Genomic DNA, 18,608 nt, shown 5'->3' with positions numbered 1-18,608 from the left:
CCTGTTATTGTTACATATATATCTATATTGTTTAAAGGAAATTCTTTACCTCTCTACTTCCAAGCCGACTCCAAGATATTTCTTGGTGGATTTGCTCCTTCCCTTTCTTTTTTTTTTCTCTCTATTGGGAAAGAGGAGGGGGGACGCAGGGGAGGGATTCTCAGCCTGGCCCCCATCTGAGCCCTTAAATCCCAGTTAAGGCTCAAACCACCACAACGTGCTAGTGTGTGTCTCCAGGCTGCACTGTGGGCTGCAGCTAACAACCATGGATGATGATGGCCCTGTTACTCATCTCCATGCTCTGGAGCAGCTCAGCTCCTCAGTCTGACAGCCTTTCCTGCATGGGGCAGCTGAAGGCACCACAGGTGAAGTGCCCTGGGGAACAAGAGGCAAGCTGCAGGCAGCGAGACCTTGCCTCTGTGGCAAGGCAGGTGGTTTTAGTTTCACTGAATTCTAAACTTAACAGGGAACACAAATGGGAGGCCACAGCTTCTTAGCCAAGAAACTATGGCTTCTAAGCTCTGGGATATGCCAGCTCTACTCCATCTCACTGAAAATCTACCTGTGTGCTGTCCTTGGCATCAAGAGCGAGGTCGTTGGCTACTGCCTACCTCTAGTCAGCTAAGGACAATTTCTGACTGCTTTCGTGGTTATGATCTCTGTGTAACTTCACAAACAGGTCCACTGGCTTTGGGGTGTGAAGCAAAGCTTACCAGCCTTTGTGCTTGGGAATCAACAGGAACACACAAGCATGTCCCAGGGCACATTCCCATGCGATGGGAATGAACTTTTAGGGAAAGATAGCAAACCAGAAAGGGATGTATTGGATTCCTAACTCTTGATGAGAGTAAAGATCCACATTCTGTCAAAGAGATTGAGCACATCCAAGTACCAGGTTCTGCACATTGGCCACAGCAACCCCAGGCAGTGCTACAGGCTGGGGTCAGAGTGCCTGAGAGCAGCCAGGTAGAGAGGGACCTGGGGGTGCTGGTCGATGGTAGGCTGAACATGGGCCAGCAGTGTGCCCAGGCAGCCAGGAGGGCCAATGGCATCCTGGGCTGCATCAGGAACAGTGTGGCCAGCAGGAGCAGGGAGGTCATTCTACCCCTGTACACTGCACTGGTTAGGCCACACCTTGAGTCCTGTGTCCAGTTCTGAACCTTCAGGTTAGGAAGGAGGTTGAGTTGCTGGAAGGTGTCCAGAGAAGGGCAACAAAGCTGGGGAGGGGTCTGGAGCACAGCCCTGTGAGGAGAGACTGAGGGAGCTGGGGTTGCTTAGCCTGGAGAGGAGGAGGATCAGGGGAGACCTCATTGCTCTCTACAACTACTCAAAGGAAGGTTGTAGACAGGCATAGGTTGGTCTCTTCTCCCAGGCAACCAGCACCAGAACAAGAGGACACAGTCTCAGGCTGCACCAGGGGAGGTTTAGGCTGGATGTTAGGAAGAAGTTCTACACAGAGAGAGTGATTGCCCATTGGAATGTGCTGCCCAGGGAGGTGGTGGAGTCACCATCCCTGGAGGTGTTCAGGAGGAGACTTGATGGGGTGCTTGGTGCCATGGGTTAGTTGATTAGGTGGTGTCGGATTGGTTGATGGGTTGGACACGATGATCTTGAAGGTCTCTTCCAACCTGGTCCATTCCATTCCATTCCATTCCATTCCATTCCATTCCATTCCATTCCATTCCATTCCATTCCATTCCATTCCATTCCATTCCATTCCATTCCATTCCATCTGTTTCTCCTCAGTGTGCAAGCACACTGGAGATGGTAAACTGTCAGGACCAGGAAGGGTAAAAGCCAGACAGAGCACGGGCAGACTCACACAGTGACTTCAGAGAGTTGCTCCTTGGTGAGGTTAAGAGGATGGTTTATAGCAGTGATCCCATATTGCTCAGGAGCTTGGCCAGTTCGCAGGTTAGCTCTAAGGATTGCATTGTTTGCCACATTAAGGAAACTGACTACAGCATGCCAGCCCTTATTGTTGAACCACACCTGAAAGAGTCAGAAAGCAGAGATTCGTTTGAGAAGCTTTCCCTAACAGTCCTGAGCCGCGGGAGAAAACTTGGCTGCCTTTTATCTACTGTGGTGGGCACTGGTGAGCCGGGAAGCATCCAGCAGCAGCAATTCACAGGTACAGCCCAGCAGGAGGAGCTCCCATACTGTGCTTTTAAAAGGGTAGGACGACCACTGCCTAAAGGCTTTTACAGAAGACAGCAGAATGTGTCCTACGCTGAAGTGTTTAGAATGTCAAGTACTAAGAACATGGTTCAAGAAAATCTCTGCATCCCAGATTATTATTTACAATAAATATAGCACTTCAGCTCCTCTTGCATCTGAGAGACACCATCAGTGTCCCCACAGTCTGAAGTCTATGTCAAGTGAGTCTGTTAGATTGCTGCCTTCAAAGAGAGAGGCTGAGGGAGCTGGGGGTGGTCAGCCTGGAGAAGAGGAGGCTCAGGGGTGACCCTTATTGCTCTCTACAACTCCCTGAAGGGAGGTTGTAGACAGGTGGGGGTTGGTCTCTTCTCCCAGGCAACCAGCACCAGAACAAGAGGAATAGAATAGAATAGAATAGAATAGAATAAACCAGGTTGGAAGAGACCTTCAAGATCATCGCGTCCAACCTATCACCCAACACCACCTAATCAACTAACCCATGTAACCAAGCACCCTGTCAAGTCTCCTCCTGAACACCTCCAGTGACGGTGACTCCACCACCTCCCCAGGCAGCCCATTCCAATGGGCAATCACTCTCTCCGTGTAAAACTTCCTCCTGACCTCCAGCCTGAACTTCCTCTGGCGCAGCCTGAGACTGTGTCCTCTTGTTCTGGTGCTGGCTGCCTGGGAGAAGAGAACAACCTCTGCCTGTTTACAACCTCCCTTCAGGTAGTTGTAGAGAGCAATAAGGTCACCCCTGAGTCTCCTCCTCTCCAGGCTAAGCAGCCCCAGCTCCCTCAGTCTCTCCTCATAGGGCTTGTGTTCCAAGCCCCTCACCAACTTTGTTGCCCTTCTCTGGACTCGCTCCAGCAAGTCAACATCCTTCCTAAACTGAGGGGCCCAGAACTGGACACAGTACTCGAGGTGTGGCCTAACCAGTGCAGTGTACAGGGGCAGAATGACCTCCCTGCTCCTGCTGGCCACACTGTTCTTAATGCAGGCCAGGATGCCATTGGCCCTCTTGGCTGCCTGGGCACACTGCAGGCTCATGTTCATCCTACCATCAACCAGCACCCCCAGGTCCCTCTCTGCCTGGCTGCTCTCCAGCCACTCTGACCCCAGCCTGTAGCACTGCATGGGGTTGTTGTGGCCAATGTGCAGAACCCGGCACTTGGATGCGTTAAATCTCATGCCGTTGGACTCTGCCCATCTGTCCAGCCTGTCGAGGTCTCTCTGCAGAGCCTCTCTACCCTCTAGCAGATCAACACCTGCCCCCAGCTTGGTGTCATCAGCAAATTTACTGATGATAGACTCAATGCCCTCATCCAGATCATCAATAAAGATGTTAAAGAGGATGGGGCCCAGCACTGATCCCTGGGGGACTCCGCTACTGACTGGCTGCCAGCTGGATGTGACACCATTCACCACCACTCTCTGGGTTCGGCCATCCAGCCAGTTCCTCACCCAGCTCAGAGTGCTGCTGTCCAAGCCATGGGCTGACAGCTTGGCCAGGAGTTTGCTATGGGGGACGGTGTCAAAGGCCTTGCTGAGGTCCAGGCAAACTACATCCACAGGCCTCCCCACATCCACCAGGCGGGTCACCTGATCATAGAAGGAGATCAGGTTGGTCAGGCAGGACCTGCCCTTCCTAAATCCATGTTGGCTGAGCCTGATCCCTTGGCCATCCTGTAAGTGTTGTGTTATTGCACTCAGGATGACCTGTTCCATGATCTTGCCTGGCACTGAGGTCAGGCTGACAGGCCTGTAATTCCCTGGCTCATCCAACCGGCCCTTCTTATGGATGGGCACCACGTTGGCCAGCTTCCAGTCCTCTGGAACCTCGCCAGTGAGCCAGGACTGCTGAAAAATGATGGAGAGTGGCTTGGCCAGCTCCTCTGACAGCTCCCTCAGCACCCTAGGATGGATCCCATCTGGTCCCATGGACTTGTGGGGATCCAGGCGGCTGAGCAGATCACCAACTACCCCATTTTGGAACAGTGGAAAACTATGCTGCTCCCTGGCTCCTTCTGCCAGCTCTGCAGGCCAGCTGTCTGGAAGACATTCTGTCCTGCTGGTAAAAATTGAGGCAAAGAAGGTGTTAAGTATCTCTGCCTTTTCCTCATCCCTTATCACAACGTTCCCCTCCGTGTCCACCAAGGAGTGGAGGTTGTCTCTGCCCTTCCTCTTACTATTAATGTATTTATAGAAGGACTTTTTGTTGTCCTTCACAGCAGAGGCCAGACTAAGCTCCAAATGCGCTTTTGCCTCCCTAATTTTCTTCCTGCAAGACCTAGCAACATCCTTAAATTTTTCACGGGTTGCCTCACCTTTCTTCCAAAGGTGATACACCCTCTTTTTTTCCCTTAGTTCCAGTCTCAAGCTGCGCCAGGGGAGACTTAGGCTGGGGGTAAGGAGAAAGCTCTTCCCAGAAAGAAAGATTGCCCATTGGAATGTGCTGCCCAGGGAGGTGGTGGAGTCACCACCCCTGGAGGTGTTCAAGAGGGGACTGGATGTGGCACTTAAAGCCATGGCTTAGTTAGTCATGAGGTCTTGGGTAATAGGTCAGACTTGACAATCCCTGAGGTCTTTTCCAACCTTATTGATTCCATGATTCTATGAAATACCTTAATATTGTCTTCAGTTTCCATGTATTTCAGGAAATTAGACATTTCTTTAGCAGCAGCCAGTGAATTCTGTCCCTAAAATGAAAATGAAGAGGCTACAGATCATGTGTGTGGGCAAAATCTGGTACTGCAGGTTTTCTGCTCTCTAATAACCCTTTGGAAAGAAGGGTGGGGGGTTAAAAGGACAACAAACTCTTACTTACCCCTGTAACATTCAGCATTCGGCCAAGATCACTTAAAAACCCAACAACTTGGTCTCCAGAAACATGAAGCACTGGGAGCCTTCCTCCTATAGAAATTCCTCCATATCTGACAAGGAGAACACCATCATTGGCCAGGCATGCCCAAAACTCTGTCCGTTGATGAAAGCACTGAAAATGCACTCACTGGAAGTTTCCTTCTATACTTCACACACCCAATGGAAAACAAGCTCCACTCTTTTCCTAACCAGTTGTATTAATAGGATAGGGTAGGGTAGGGTAGGATAGGATAGGGTAGGATAGGGTAGGATAGGATAGGATAGAATAGAACAGAACAGAACAGAACAGGCCAGGCCAGGCCAGGAGAGAATAGAAGAATAGGACAGGCCAGGACAGGCCAGAATAGAACAGGACAGGCCAGAATAGGACAGGACAGAACAGAATAGGACAGGACAGGAAAAGATAAACCAGGTTGGAAGAGACCATCAAGATCATCGAGTCCAGCCTATCATCCAGCACCACCTAAACAACTAACCCATGGCACCAAGCACCCCATCAAGTCTCCTCCTGAACACCTCCAATGATGGTGACTCCACCACCTCCCCAGGCAGCCCATTCCAATGGCCAATCACTCTCTCTGTGAAGAATTTCTTCCCAACTTCCAGTGTGAACCTCCCCTGGCACACCTTGATTCGGTGTCCTCTTGTTCTGGTGCTTATTCAGTCTTTGTAGGGTTTAACAGTCATAGAATTTCTACCAGGTTTGGAGGGGTTAATGCCAGGAACCTGAGAAAATCATTACTTAGATAGAAGACTTGGAGGAAAAAAGTTAATTCTACAGAAAAGAAAAACCCCAAACCTTCAAATTAAGGCAACTGAGGTGTAATTGTTTGGGCAGCATGGAGCTCAGTTGAAATTTCTAGTGCTCCAGAAAAGGAGCAGATATTCACCAGTGCTGGTGGCAGCCAACACTCCACAATATTAAATTACTGCTGCACAAGATGAACCAAGGTCTAATCCCACTGAAAGCAATGTTTGTGCATGAACAAACAGCTTGCCCATGAAAGAAGGCACTCACCTAGCGGGTGCCTTGGAGGTCAATTCCTACTGCTGATGAAACACTAAAGAAGTTTGCTCTTCAGGCTAATCAGTTCTCCTCCTGGGGGCTGGTCCCTCTCCCAGGCTCTTCAGTCATCCAGCCTGGGGGTTGGTCTCTTCTCCCAGGCAAACAGCACCAGAACAAGAGGACACAGTCTCAGGCTGCACCAGGGGAAGTTTAGGCTGGAGGTGAGGAGAAAGTTCTTCACAGAGAGAGTTGCTAGCCCTTGGAATGTGCTGCCCAGGGAGGTGGTGCAGTCACCATCACTGGAGGTGTTTAGGAAGAGACTGGATGGGGTGCTTGGTGCCATGGTTTAGTTGGTTAGATAGTGTTGGATGATAGGTTGGACTCGATGATCTCAAAGGTCTTTTCCAACTTGGTTAATCCTATCCTATCCTATCCTATCCTATCCTATCCTATCCTATCCTATCCTATCCTATCCTATCCTATCCTATCCTATCCTATCCTATCCCATCCCATCCCATCTCTATTCTCCTAAGCTTAGTATCTACAGCGTAGACATCACACTGGGCTCAAGGGATGCCTCTGCAGAAGAGTGGAGTGCTGGTGGAATCTGTCCCTTAACTCCTGCACATGCTCAGAGCAGGGATGAGGAGCTGTGGCTCTTCTTTCTGTGTTTGAACAGGCTGCTATCTGGTTTTCACCTTACCCTGCTCCTCTTTTCAGGGGGGAGGGGTTGGGCTGTCATCTTTTCCTGCTGTGCTTTGAAGGAGTTGTGTCAGAGCACTACGGCATTGCAGCGCAGTATTGTTTGTAACTTTCCATCCCTCAGGCCCCGTTAGTCTGACTCTTGTGGATAACAGAACTGTGACAGTTCCTTTGTGCGCCTCTGGCCTTGATCCTTGTGGGAGTAGTCCAAACAAATATAACCCCAAGTCTCCATAAGGCTCTTGCTCTCCCCCAGCCTGTTCCCAGCTGAAGACATCTCTTTGTTTTGCCCTATCTGCCACAACTCCTCTCGTCCTGTCAGAGAAGCATTGCCAGGCTCCCAGGCTAAACAGAAATTCATTGTTCCTGTATTTGCCAGCATAATCCGCGAGCTGGTGTCTTACCTCTGCTCATTGACCCAGTATTTGCTCTTCAGGCTGAAAGAGACAAAGAGAATCCTGTGTTTCACTGCAGTGAACCAAAGTCAATGCTACTGCCAAGCTTAAATGGAAACAGGTGAATTCCTGTGCTTTTCTTTGGCTTGCTGGGGGTTTTGGTGGCTTCTCTCGTTGCTGTCTGTTAGTTTGGTTTGTTTATTTGTGGGTGGTGAGTTTCTGCCTTTTGGTTGCTTCCTTTTTTTTGCTGCTGCTGTGAGGACTTTTGATATTTCCTGCAGTGTGTTCTGGGGGTTTTGGTTTGTTATGTTCTTGTTTCCTGGCACCATTCATCCCCAGCTCGTATAGATAAGCAAGATTACTTCAGTGACACACACTGCTCTCCTAGGAACTGGTTTTGAAGAGATATACCTAAAATTATTAGGCTGTGTCAGAAGTGGCCAGCACTTAGCTAAGAGAACAGGGATTTCAGGAGCTCTGCTGTGAATGGGAAAGGTAGCAAGCAGAAAGCGTGGGCCAGGGACGCTGCGCAGCTAGCTACCATGCACAGCACTTGGGCCAGCTAAGGAGCCCTCAGGAGGAGAGATGTATCTATGCAGCATTGTCCTTGGGCTCTTCAGCACTTCTGGGAAGCAAGTGAGAATTAGCTGGGGCAGATGGCCGTGTTGGGTTGGCTGCAGCTCCTCTGGAACACAAACTCAGCACGTGAGGCACCAGTTTGCTCACCTTTGACATGGTTACCATGAACACTGGAACTTGGCTCTGCCCAGGAAGGAGTGCCTGACCATACAACTAGGTGCAGTTAAGGCAATTTAACTCCTCTAAAATCAGCATCTTCTCCTTTTCCATCATGAGCCTCATCCAGCCTGGCCTTAAACACCTCCAGGGCTGGGGCCCCAACCACCTCCCTGCACAACCCATTCCAGGGCTTCACCACTCTCATGGGGAAGAACTTCCTCCTCCCCTCCAGCCTGAATCTCCCCACCTCCAGCTTCATTCCATTCCCCCTACTCCTAGCACTACCTGAGATCCTGAGCAGTCCCTCCCCAGCCTTCTTGTAGCCCCCTTCAGATCCTGGAAGGCCACAATGAGGTCACCTCGGAGCCTTCTCTTCTCCAGACTGAACAACCCCAACTCCTTCAGTCTGTCCTCACAGGAGAGGTGCTCCAGCCCTCTGATCGATCATTGTGGTCCCATCCAACCCTGACTGATACTATGATACTATCAACGTGGATATGCTGCTCAAGTCCACACACAGCAGCATGAGAACTCAGGTGCTGTGGCATTGTTCCATGAGCATTTCAGGGCCAGGTACACAATGCTGCAGGTGAGCAACAGAGAGATCCATCCTCACCTCCCTTTTATCAGCTTGGGATATGTTTTCACCAGAAAATCTGAAATGTTTCTGTGGGTCAGGTCTTGAAGAATTTCTGTGCTTTGCTGCACTCTCTGTAAAGGAAAGAACACCTCATCAACCCCAGCCAGCTCTACAGCCACAGCAGCCCCAGCAAAAGCAGCTGGGCTCAGTTTCATAGTCTCCCTGGAAGGAAAGTGCCCCAAATAGCCTCACTTCACTAAGAGTCATGAAACCACACAAGTTTGTGGCACCTTGCCCCAACACAGCTGTGCTTGGTCTCCCCCTCAAGCTTTGCCCAAGTTGTTGGCAAAGGCCAGTGTTGGTGCCCCAGGATTTTTCTTCACTGTGAAAGAAGAAAGCATTTCCAATAAACTGAGGTCCCACTGAAGACAAGGTCATCTTCCATGATTTAGCAACCAGCACCAGAGCAAGAGGACACAGTCTCAAACTGTGCCAGGGGAGGTTTAGGCTGGAGGCAAGGAGAACTTCACAGAGAGAGTTGTTAGCCATTGGGATGTGCTGCCCAGGGGGTTGGTGGAGTCACCATCCCTGGAGGTGTTCAAGAGGGGATTGGACGTGGCACTTGGTGCCATGGTTTAATCAGTCAGGAGGTGTTGGGTGACAGGTTGGACTTGATGGTCTCTCAGGTCTTTTCCAACCTGGTTGATTCTATGATTCTATGAAGTAAAAGTGACTATGATAAGTTCACTTTCACAGTAGATCATTTGATTGTCATGGTTTTTCTTGGGGTAGTGGGTTTGGGGGTGTGTGTGTGTGTGCGTGTTTGTTTTAGAACAGAATAGAATAAACCAGGTTGGAAGAGACCTTCAAGATTGTGTCCAACCCATCAACCAATCCAACACCTCCTAAACAACTAAACCATGGCACCAAGTCTCCTCCTGAACACCTACAGTGATGGTGTAGTAAAAATCATGCTGCATGAGTTCTGCAACTACCAATTGCTGTGAAACTCAAGGCCTCGGCCTTGCTGAGTTTATTTCAAGGCAGATTATGCTCAAAAAGGGCAAAGTCTGCACCCTGAAACAGTCTAGGAGTGACCTAGACAGGAAGTCTAATCAACTTGACAGAAGTTTCTCCATCTGTCCAGAGAGAGGCAGTGCTGGATGGCACAGAAGATGGATTACAAACGTCTAGCTGACCCTAGGCAACACACAGGAAGACTGGTAGCATCCTCACAGGGTTTTCATATATCACAGTATCACCAAGGTTGGAAGAGACCTCGATGATCATCGAGTCCAACATGTCACCACAGACCTCATGACTAGACCATGGCACCAAGTGCCACATCCAATCCCCTCTTGAACACCTCCAGTGGTGGTGACTCCACCACCTCCCTGGGCATCACGTTCCAATGGCTAACAACTCTCTCTGGGAAGAACTTTCTCCTCACCTTGAGCCTAAACTTCCCCTGGCACAGCTTGAGACTGTGTCCTCTTGTTCTGGTGTTGGTTGCCTGGCAGAAGAGACCAACCCCTTCCTAGCTACAACCACCTTTCAGGGAGTTGTAGAGAGCAATGAGGTCACCCCTGAGCCTCCTCTTCTCCAGGCTAAGCAACCCCAGCTCCCTCAGCCTCTCCTCACAGGGCTGTGCTCAAGGCCTCTCCCCAGCCTTGTTGCCCTTCTCTGGACATGTTCAAGTCTCTCAATGTCCTTCCTAAACTGAGGGGCCCAGAACTGGACACAGGACTCAAGGTGTGGCCTAACCAAAGCAGAGTACAGGGGCAGAATGACCTCCCTGCTCCTGCTGGCCACACTATTCCTGATGCAGGCCAGGATGCCATTGGCCTTCTTGGCCACCTGGGCACACTGCTGGCTCATGTTTAGGTGGCTGTCAATCAGCATCCCCAGGTCCCTCTCTGTTTGGCAGCTCTCAGCCACTCTGACCCCAGCCTGTAGCTCTGCATGGGGTTGTTGTGGCCAATGTGCAGCACCCGGCACTTGGACTTGTTGAATGCCATCCTGTTTCATCACACAGCCTGTCCATGCTCAGACACACTTCACAATTATTGCCATACTCTTGCTGTCCTGGAGACTCCAGTTGGAGCTATATCTTTCTGACAAGTTACACAAAAGAATCACATCAGGAGAACAGTGGGATAAACAGCTTGCTCTTCGAGGTCTAGGATCCCCACAGGCAAAGGAAGAACCCCAGAGCTTTGCATCCTACTTGGATTTAAAGTTTTAGAAGGATTTCCCTCTCAAATACACTAACATGCACTTAGGAAAACTCAGCTTTGGCTGCCTGTTGGGCAGGGATTACTGGGATGCCAATGGCATCCTGGCCTGCACCAGCAACAGTGTGGCCAGCAGGAGCAGGGAAGTCACTGTGCCCTGTGCTCAGCACTGGTTAGGCCACACCTTGAGTCCTGTGTCCAGTTCTGGGCTCCTCAGTTTAAGAAGGACACTGAGAGACTTGAATGTGTCCAGAGAAGGGCAACAAAGCAGGGAAGGGGTCTTTCCCCCTTTCTGTCTTTCACTCCCTCCCCCTCCCTCTCCCTTTCCCTCTCCTTCTTCCGCTCCCTCCCTCTCCCTCTCCTTCTTTTGCTCCCTCCCTCTCCCTCTCCCTCTCTCCCTCCTTCTCCCTCCCTCTCCCTCGCTCCCTCTTTCTCCCTCCCTCTCTTTCGCTCCCTCCTTCTTCCTCTCTTTCTTCCTCTCTCTCCTTCCCTTCCTCTTCTTTAAAGAAGGTAGCATTGTTCTTTGACAGGGAAAAAAAAAACCCAACATAAAAACTGTTAAAGATTTTACAACCTGTGGTGGTGGGAGGCCTCCTGCCCCTGCTGGGCATTCTGGCAGCATGGTGAGTTTCTTGTGAGAGCTGCACTTGCAGGGAGGTGAAGGGTTCTCCGGGCTCCACGTTTGGCTCAGCAGGAAGCTGCTTAGGTCAGGAGGAACAGCAGGTGTGCTCCAGGCAGTTGTCACGTTACTGCATGGGTAGCCCCTGTGCAGAGGAACAGACTCTAAGCTCATGGGAGCTCACACCTCCACAACACCACAAGTAAACATGATGCTCTCAGCTCTTATCCTGTGAGTTGTGGATAATTAGAGTACCTTGGTAAATGTAAACAAAAACAATCTCTCCACACATCTCTGCCAGGCTTACTGTCTCCAGCTTGCAGATGGAACACTGAAGGGACAAGGAGTTGACCTGAGACACATTGATACACACAAAGTCTGCAGTGGGCACATCTCTTTGTGAAGAAGCTGTCCTCTTCCTTGCTCATGCACTATCTTTGCTGTAGTTTTTGATATCTCTTCTATGTTCCTGCTGTACCAGGCAGAGGAGATGAAGAGCAAGAGAAAGGAGAGGACAGCCAGAAGAATCAAGCTGCTGGATGCCATGGCCTGGGAGAGAGGCAGGGGGAAAGGAACAGATGCAAAGCATAGCCAGTGACAAATTCCTCCAAAGCAGGACTCACAGGCAGGGTATGTGGGTAGAACAACGTTAAATAAGAGCTCTACTAATGTTGTCCTTACTTCAGAGTGAGGAGGCCACTTCTGGTGGCCTTCTATGACAAGGTCACAACATCAATAGATGAAGGCCAAGCAACTGAGGTCATTGACCTGGACCTGAGCAAAGCCTTTGACACTGTCCCACATCCTGAGGTGTTGGGTGACAGGTTGGACTTCATGATCTCTGAGGCCTTTTCCCACCTGGTTGATTCTCTGATTCTATGACTCTATTCCTGCCAACATTATACCTGAGGCCCTTGCTCTAGTGAGAAGTGAGTCCAGCTCGTTCCTGTTTCACTGCTCAGGTGGAGCAGTGCTGCTAGAATGCCATTCCAGACAGAGCAGGCAGCAACTTACGCCAGAGGCTGATCCTTCATGCAGCGATTCCCAAACCCCGGTTTATTCAAGAGAGCATGGGTGAGCGAGACCGTCCGCTCGGCGCCAGGGAGCTCGTTGCTACAAGGAGAAGAAGAGAAGGCTTTCACTGAACTTCTTACTCTTTTTTTTCTCTTAGACTATTGTACTGGAACACACACAGCAGCTGGTGAAGGGCAGCCATGAGGAGAATCCACTGCCCCCGCCAATTACTGATACTTCAGTGACTTCATTTATGTGACACCCCAGAACTTTCTAAGATGCTTAACAGCTTAAAGCGATGGTTCTGCCCAGGTGGCCAAGAGGGCCAATGGCATCCTGGCCTGCATCAGGAACAGTGTGGCCAGCAGGAGCAGGGAGGTCATTCTGCCCCTGTACACTGCACTGGTTAGGCCACACCTTGAGTCCTGTGTCCAGTTCTGGGCCCCTCAGTTTAGGAAAGATGTCGAGATGCTGGAAGGTGTCCAGAGAAGGGCAACAAAACTGGGGAGGGGTCTGAAGCACAGCCCTGTGAGGAGAGGCTGAGGGAGCTGGGGTTGCTTAGCCTGGAGAAGAGGAGGCTCAGGGGAGACCTTCTTGCTCTCTACAACTACCTGAAGGGAGGTTGTAGCCAGGTGGGGGTTGGTCTCTTCTCCCAGCCAACCAGCACCAGAACAAGAGGACACAGTCTCAGGCTGTGCCAGGGGAGGTTTAGGCTGGAAGTTAGGAAGAAGCTCTTAATAGAAAGAGAGATTGGCCATTGGAATGTGCTGCCCAGGGAGGGAGTGGAGTCACCATCCCTGGAGGTGTTTAGGAAGAGACTTGATGGGGTGCTTGGTGCCATGGTTTAGTTGATCAGGTGGTGCTGGGTGACAGGTTGGACTCGATGATCTCAAAGGTCTCTTCCAACCTGTTAATTCTATTCTATTCTATTCTATTCTATTCTATTCTATTCTATTCTATTCTATTCTATTCTATTCTATTCTATTCTATTCTATTCTATTCTACTCACAGAACCTGAGTCTCTGCTTTCATCTTTTTTACTGTGATTTTGCCCAAATACTGAACTGCCTATCAACGAATCAAACACACTTCAGCAGGCAGAGATTCTCCCTAGGCTCTAAACACAGGAGGCATCTCATGACATATCAGAAACTGATTTCTCACTGTCCTGGATCTCCTGTTGGGCAGGAGATGCAACTTTACAAGCGTTTGGGCCATGAATTCAGGTAAGAGGAGGTACAAAAGACAGGAAGATAGTTGAAGACTTATTGGTGAGAGGCAGCAGCAGCTGTGTTCCCCCCTTGCACCAGTTTCATGCTGGCTTAAATCTGATGGATCTAATTTTTTGTTTTGCTTTGGTTGGGGGATTTTTTGGGGTGGGTGGGGTGTTTTTTTCCTTCTTTTCACCCCAAAGGAGTTAATCCTTTTCTATACTACATAGAGCATGAAAAACCCAGTGAAACAGGACCCCATGATCCCGCCAGCGAAAAGAGGCTGGCTGATTGTCAAGGGAGGTGATTCTCCCCCTCTGCTCAGCTCTAGGGAGACCCCACCTGAGGTACTGCCTCCAGTTCTGGAGCTCCTATTGCAAGAGGGATGTGGAGGTGCTGGAAGGTGTCCAGAGAAGGGCCAGAAGGATGATCGGAGGGCTGGAGCACCTCTCCTATGAGGACAAACTCAAGGAGTTGGGGCTGTTCAGTCTGGAGAAGAGAAGACTCCCAGGTGACCTCATTGTGGCCTTCCAGTATCTGAAGGGGGCTACAAGAAGGCTGGGGAGGGACTGCTCAGGATCTCAGGTAGTGCTAGGAGTAGGGGGAATGGAATGAAGCTGGAGGTGGGGAGATTGAGGCTGGAGGTGAGGAGGAAGTTCTTCCCCATGAGAGTGGTGAAGCCCTGGAATGGGTTGTGCAGGGAGGTGGTTGGGGCCCTGTCCCTGGAGGTGTTTAAGCCCAGGCTGGATGAGGCTCTGGGCAGCCTTTAGAATAACCTTTAAATAAACCTTTATTAGAAAAAACCAAACCAGGTTGGAAGAGACCTTCAAGATCATCGTGTCCAACCCATCAACCAATCCAACCCACCTAAACAGCTAACCCATGGCACCAAGCACCCCATCAAGTCTCCTTCTGAACACCTTCAATGACGGCGACTCCACCACCTCCCTGGGCAACCCATTCCAATGGGCAATCACTCTTTCTGTATAGAACTTCTTCCTAACATCCAACCTGAACCTCCCCTGGCGCAGCCTGAGACTGTGTCCTCTTGTTCTGGTACTGGGTGCCTGGGAGAAGAGACCATCATTAGCCTGTCTACAACCTCCCTTCAGGTAGTTGTGGAGAGTGATAAGGTCACCCCTGAGTCTCCTCTTCTCCAGGCTAGGCAGCCCCAGCTCCCTCAGCCTCTCCTCACAGGGCTTGTGTTCCAAACCCCTCACCAACTTTGTTGCTCTTCTCTGGACTCGTTCCAGCAAGTCAACATCCTTCCTAAACTGAGGGGCCCAGAACTGGGCACAGGACTCAAGGTGTGGCCTAACCAGTGCAGAGTACAGGGGCAGAATGACCTCCCTGCTCCTGCTGGCCACACTGTTCTTGATGCAGGCCAGGATGCCATTGGCCCTCTTGGCTGCCTGGGCACACTGCAGGCTCATGTTAAGCCTACCATCTAGTGTGGGGTGTCCCTGCCCATGGCAGGGGGGTTGGAACTAGATGATCCTTGTGGTCCCTTCCAACCCTGACTGATACTATGATACTGATACTATGATACTCTGATATGTGACAGATGTGATTCCTCTTACCTGAAGAAAGTAAACTGTTGTCCATAGATCCAGGGGTGCAAGCTTAAGGCAGGATACTCTCCAAATGGAGGAATAATGACTGTAATTATTAAAGACAGCAACACAAAACTAGCAGGGAGAACAATCTGCAGGGAACATGAAAACATCACTCTTGGTTATTAAGTGTCTGTTACAGAGGGGCACTCTACACACCTCAAAAAGAAATGTTATATATATCTATATCTAAAGAAAGGAGAGAGAGCAGAAGCACGCAGATCAGACCTGGTTTAGCTCCTGAACACTAACAATTGAATTCCCAGTGCTTTCTGTTAGGATTGTGTTTGTCACAGGACTGTATGAGGTTAAGAACACAAGGCTGGACTGGGAGTGATCAAGCCATGAGCTCTGTGCAGGTGACAGGCTCTAGGCAGGGAGAAATGCAATCAAAGACAGCAGAGCTGGGATCATGATTGGAGCAGACAGGGACACTGTTACTCATTTGCAGCACCTCTCTTGCTTTCCCCAGACATGACTGGTGAGAGGCTGGCGAGAGGCCTTGAGCACAGCCCTGTGAGGAGAGGCTGAGGGAGCTGGGGTTGTTTAGCCTGGAGAAGAGGAGGCTCAGGGGAGACCTCATTGCCCTCTACAACTACCTGAAGGGAGGTTGTAGCCAGGAGGGGGTTGGTCTCTTTTCCAAGGTAACCAGCACCAGAACAAGGGGACACAGTCTCAAGGTGTGCCAGGGGAGGTTTAGGCTGGAGGTGAGGAGAAAATTCTTCACCAAGAGAGTCATTAGCCATTGGAATGTGCTGCCCAGGGAGGTGGTGGAGTCACCATCCCTGGAGGTGTTCAAGAGGGGATTGGATGTGGCACTTGGTGCCATGGTCTAGTCATGAGGTCTGTGGTGACAGGTTGGACTCGATGATCCTCGAGGTCTCTTCCAACTTTGGTGATACTGTGATACTGTGACTGGGAAAAGACAGCGGCTGGGAAGGCAGGAAAGAGTCAAGGGAACAAAAGTCAGTGGATACCTGGGCTAGGAAGTCCTTGTGGCTCCGGGAGGCGTGGTGGAACCGTTTAATCAGCAGTGCTTTGATCTGCTGGTGTACAAGCTCAAAACCTTTATACTGTCGAGACCCTTTGCCTTCATTTTGATCTCCTGCTGTACCCACTGGCATTTGGGACATGTCATCAGCTCTCAGTTTTGTGTTTTGGTCAGCTGGCTGGCTCTCAGCAGAAGCTTTGCCAGGAGTAGAACCATTTTCTTGAGTGTCTCCTAGATGAAGATGAAAGGAGGTAGAGAAGACACTTTATCCTTCATACATGGAGGCAGCATAAGCATTTCAATGAGCTCCAGGTTTCACCAACTGTACACATCACATGGCTAGATTGCTTTCATTGCAGCCGCTGTACTGCGGCTGCGTCTGGCGGGAGCACTGCTTTTACTCCTCAGGGGGTTCATCTTGTCAGGAAGTTAATCTTGTGTGTAGTTCATGGAGTAATGGTCAGCAAAGTACTCTTTACAATACTGCTAGAACCATTGGCACCTGTGGGCTTGACACAGGTCTTTTCCAACCTTATTGGTTCTATGATTCTATAGCAGCCATGAGGTCTGTGGTGACAGGTTGGACTTGATGATCTTTGAGGTCTTTGCCAATCTTATTGATTCTATGACACTCCACTTTCATTTAGTGTGGTGGGTGCTGGCCCGGATGCCACTGCACAGACCACACCTGGGAGGTCCCAAGGGGCGGGCCCAACCCAGGGGGTGGTCACAGGAAACCAGGTATTCCATTCCCATAATTCCTGCACCACTATAAAATCCACGGTGGGGTCTGGCACTTCCTCTTTCCTTCCTCTCCGCCACCCGGTAACTGGGGGAGATGTCTCCCAGCCAAGGGCCTGGCTAGGCCCAAGGCCACGGGGGGGGGGTGGGCAGTCTCAGATCTGGCCAGCTGAGTCTAGCCAAGCAGTAAGGCGGGGGGGGAAGGAGGGAGCCCTGGGAGTCATCTTGGGTGCACCCTCAGGTGGGGATGGGATGTTTCTGGGTCTGTTTTGGGGTTTCTCTTGTCACTGTGCTTCTGGGGTTTTCTGTACACACTCACTGCTTTCCATTTAAACTTTCCCTCAGTTTTGCAATCTGTTTGTCTGAGTTGTTATTTCTGCCCATGGTGGGGAGGGGGTCTGCCCCAACCCATTACATTTAGTTAGCTAACAACCTCATCCAAGTCAAACAAAAGTCATCTTGCCAGACTCTGAAAGCAGATGTTTGCTGACCAAATTCATTTTGTCCAGAACACCACACAGAAAGTTCTGAGGGTCTTCTTTACTTGATATTCAGAATACAGAACAGTCCCAAGGAAGGTTTATCAGATACTGGTTTGTGGATCTGTACCTGCTCCTTGAATCCCAGGGTCAGTTTCTGCTGTGACTCTTAGGAAAACCTGCCATAGACAAATACATGTCCCAGTTAGGAATAGAACAGGTACAGTAACCTGACCTCTGGAGTACTACACACCATCCTTTACTGGAACAGAAAGCAGATTAGATGTCATCCCAGTACTCCTCCTCACTGAACAATTGGAGGCCTCTTCTGAAATATCTCAGGCAATAAAGGAACAAACGAAGGTACCAAGGGGGGCAGATTTCGGGCTCCATAATGCTACCACAAAGTCATGCTCCATAATCTTAGCATGAAGTAAGGCCTGGATCCTTTCTCTACACCACTCCCAAAGACCTTCTGAGTGTGGTGCAGCATGCATGACTATGTTTTGAAGGGAGGATATTAGGTAGTAGTAAGATTACATATTCAAGAACAGGAATGACCTCAGAAAGCATTCTGGGGACTCAGTGTAGGATCAGCAGGAGATTGAACACATCCAAGTGCCAGGTGCTGCACATTGGCCACAACAACCCCAGGCAGTGCTACAGGCTGGGGTCAGAGTGGCTGAGAGCAGCCAGGCAGAAAGGGACCTGGGGGTGCTGGCCGATGGTAGGCTGAACATGAGCCAGCAGTGTGCCCAGGCAGCCAAGAAGGCCAATGGCATCCTGGGCTGCATCAGGAACAGTGTGGCCAGCAGGAGCAGGGAGGTCATTCTCCAGTTCTGGGCCCCTCAGTTTAGGAAGGAGGTTGACTTGCTGGAATGAGTCCAGAGAAGGGCAACAAAGTTGGTGAAGGGTTTGGAACACAAGCCCTGTGAGGAGAGGCTGAGGGAGCTGGGGTTGCTTAGCCTGGAGAGGAGGAGGATCAGGGTAGAACTTATTACTCTCTAGAACTTCCTGAAGGGAGGTTGTAGACAGGCGGAGATTGGTCTCTTCTCCCAGGCAGCCAGCACCAAGACAAGAGGACACAGCCTCAGGCTGCACCAGGGGAAGTTTAGGCTGGAGCTTAGGAGGAAGTTCTATACAGAGAGAGTGATTGCCCATTGGAATGGGCTGCCTGGGGAGGTGGTGGAGTCACCATCATTGGAGGTGTTCAGGAGGAGACTTGATGGGGTGCATGGTGCCATG

General features: G+C 50.4%; 1 protein-coding gene across 6 annotated transcripts in view; it reads right to left on the bottom strand.

Annotated features, from left to right (window-relative positions):
- Positions 1 to 18,608, bottom strand: part of ABCA4 (ATP binding cassette subfamily A member 4) — a 119,549-nt gene that overhangs the window by 19,619 nt on the left and 81,322 nt on the right. For all 6 annotated transcript variants that reach the window (XM_068166229.1, XM_068166232.1, XM_068166231.1 and 3 more), the window contains 10 exons: positions 17,494 to 17,542; positions 16,130 to 16,374; positions 15,120 to 15,244; positions 12,329 to 12,427; positions 11,270 to 11,459; positions 8,498 to 8,592; positions 7,153 to 7,185; positions 4,985 to 5,090; positions 4,782 to 4,856; positions 1,823 to 1,992 (listed from right to left, as the gene is read on the bottom strand). In XM_068166229.1, the coding sequence (XP_068022330.1) occupies positions 1,823 to 1,992; positions 4,782 to 4,856; positions 4,985 to 5,090; positions 7,153 to 7,185; positions 8,498 to 8,592; positions 11,270 to 11,459; positions 12,329 to 12,427; positions 15,120 to 15,244; positions 16,130 to 16,374; positions 17,494 to 17,542 (1,187 nt within the window). The remainder of the gene's footprint in view (positions 1 to 1,822; positions 1,993 to 4,781; positions 4,857 to 4,984; positions 5,091 to 7,152; positions 7,186 to 8,497; positions 8,593 to 11,269; positions 11,460 to 12,328; positions 12,428 to 15,119; positions 15,245 to 16,129; positions 16,375 to 17,493; positions 17,543 to 18,608) is intronic.

This window comes from Melanerpes formicivorus, unplaced genomic scaffold (genome assembly GCF_026170545.1).
Source record: "Melanerpes formicivorus ecotype bairdi unplaced genomic scaffold, bMelFor1.0.p_v2 SCAF_99, whole genome shotgun sequence".
NCBI lineage: Eukaryota > Metazoa > Chordata > Aves > Piciformes > Picidae > Melanerpes > Melanerpes formicivorus.
Note: the sequence above shows the minus strand (reverse complement) of the source record. Positions and strands in the feature narration are given on the sequence as shown.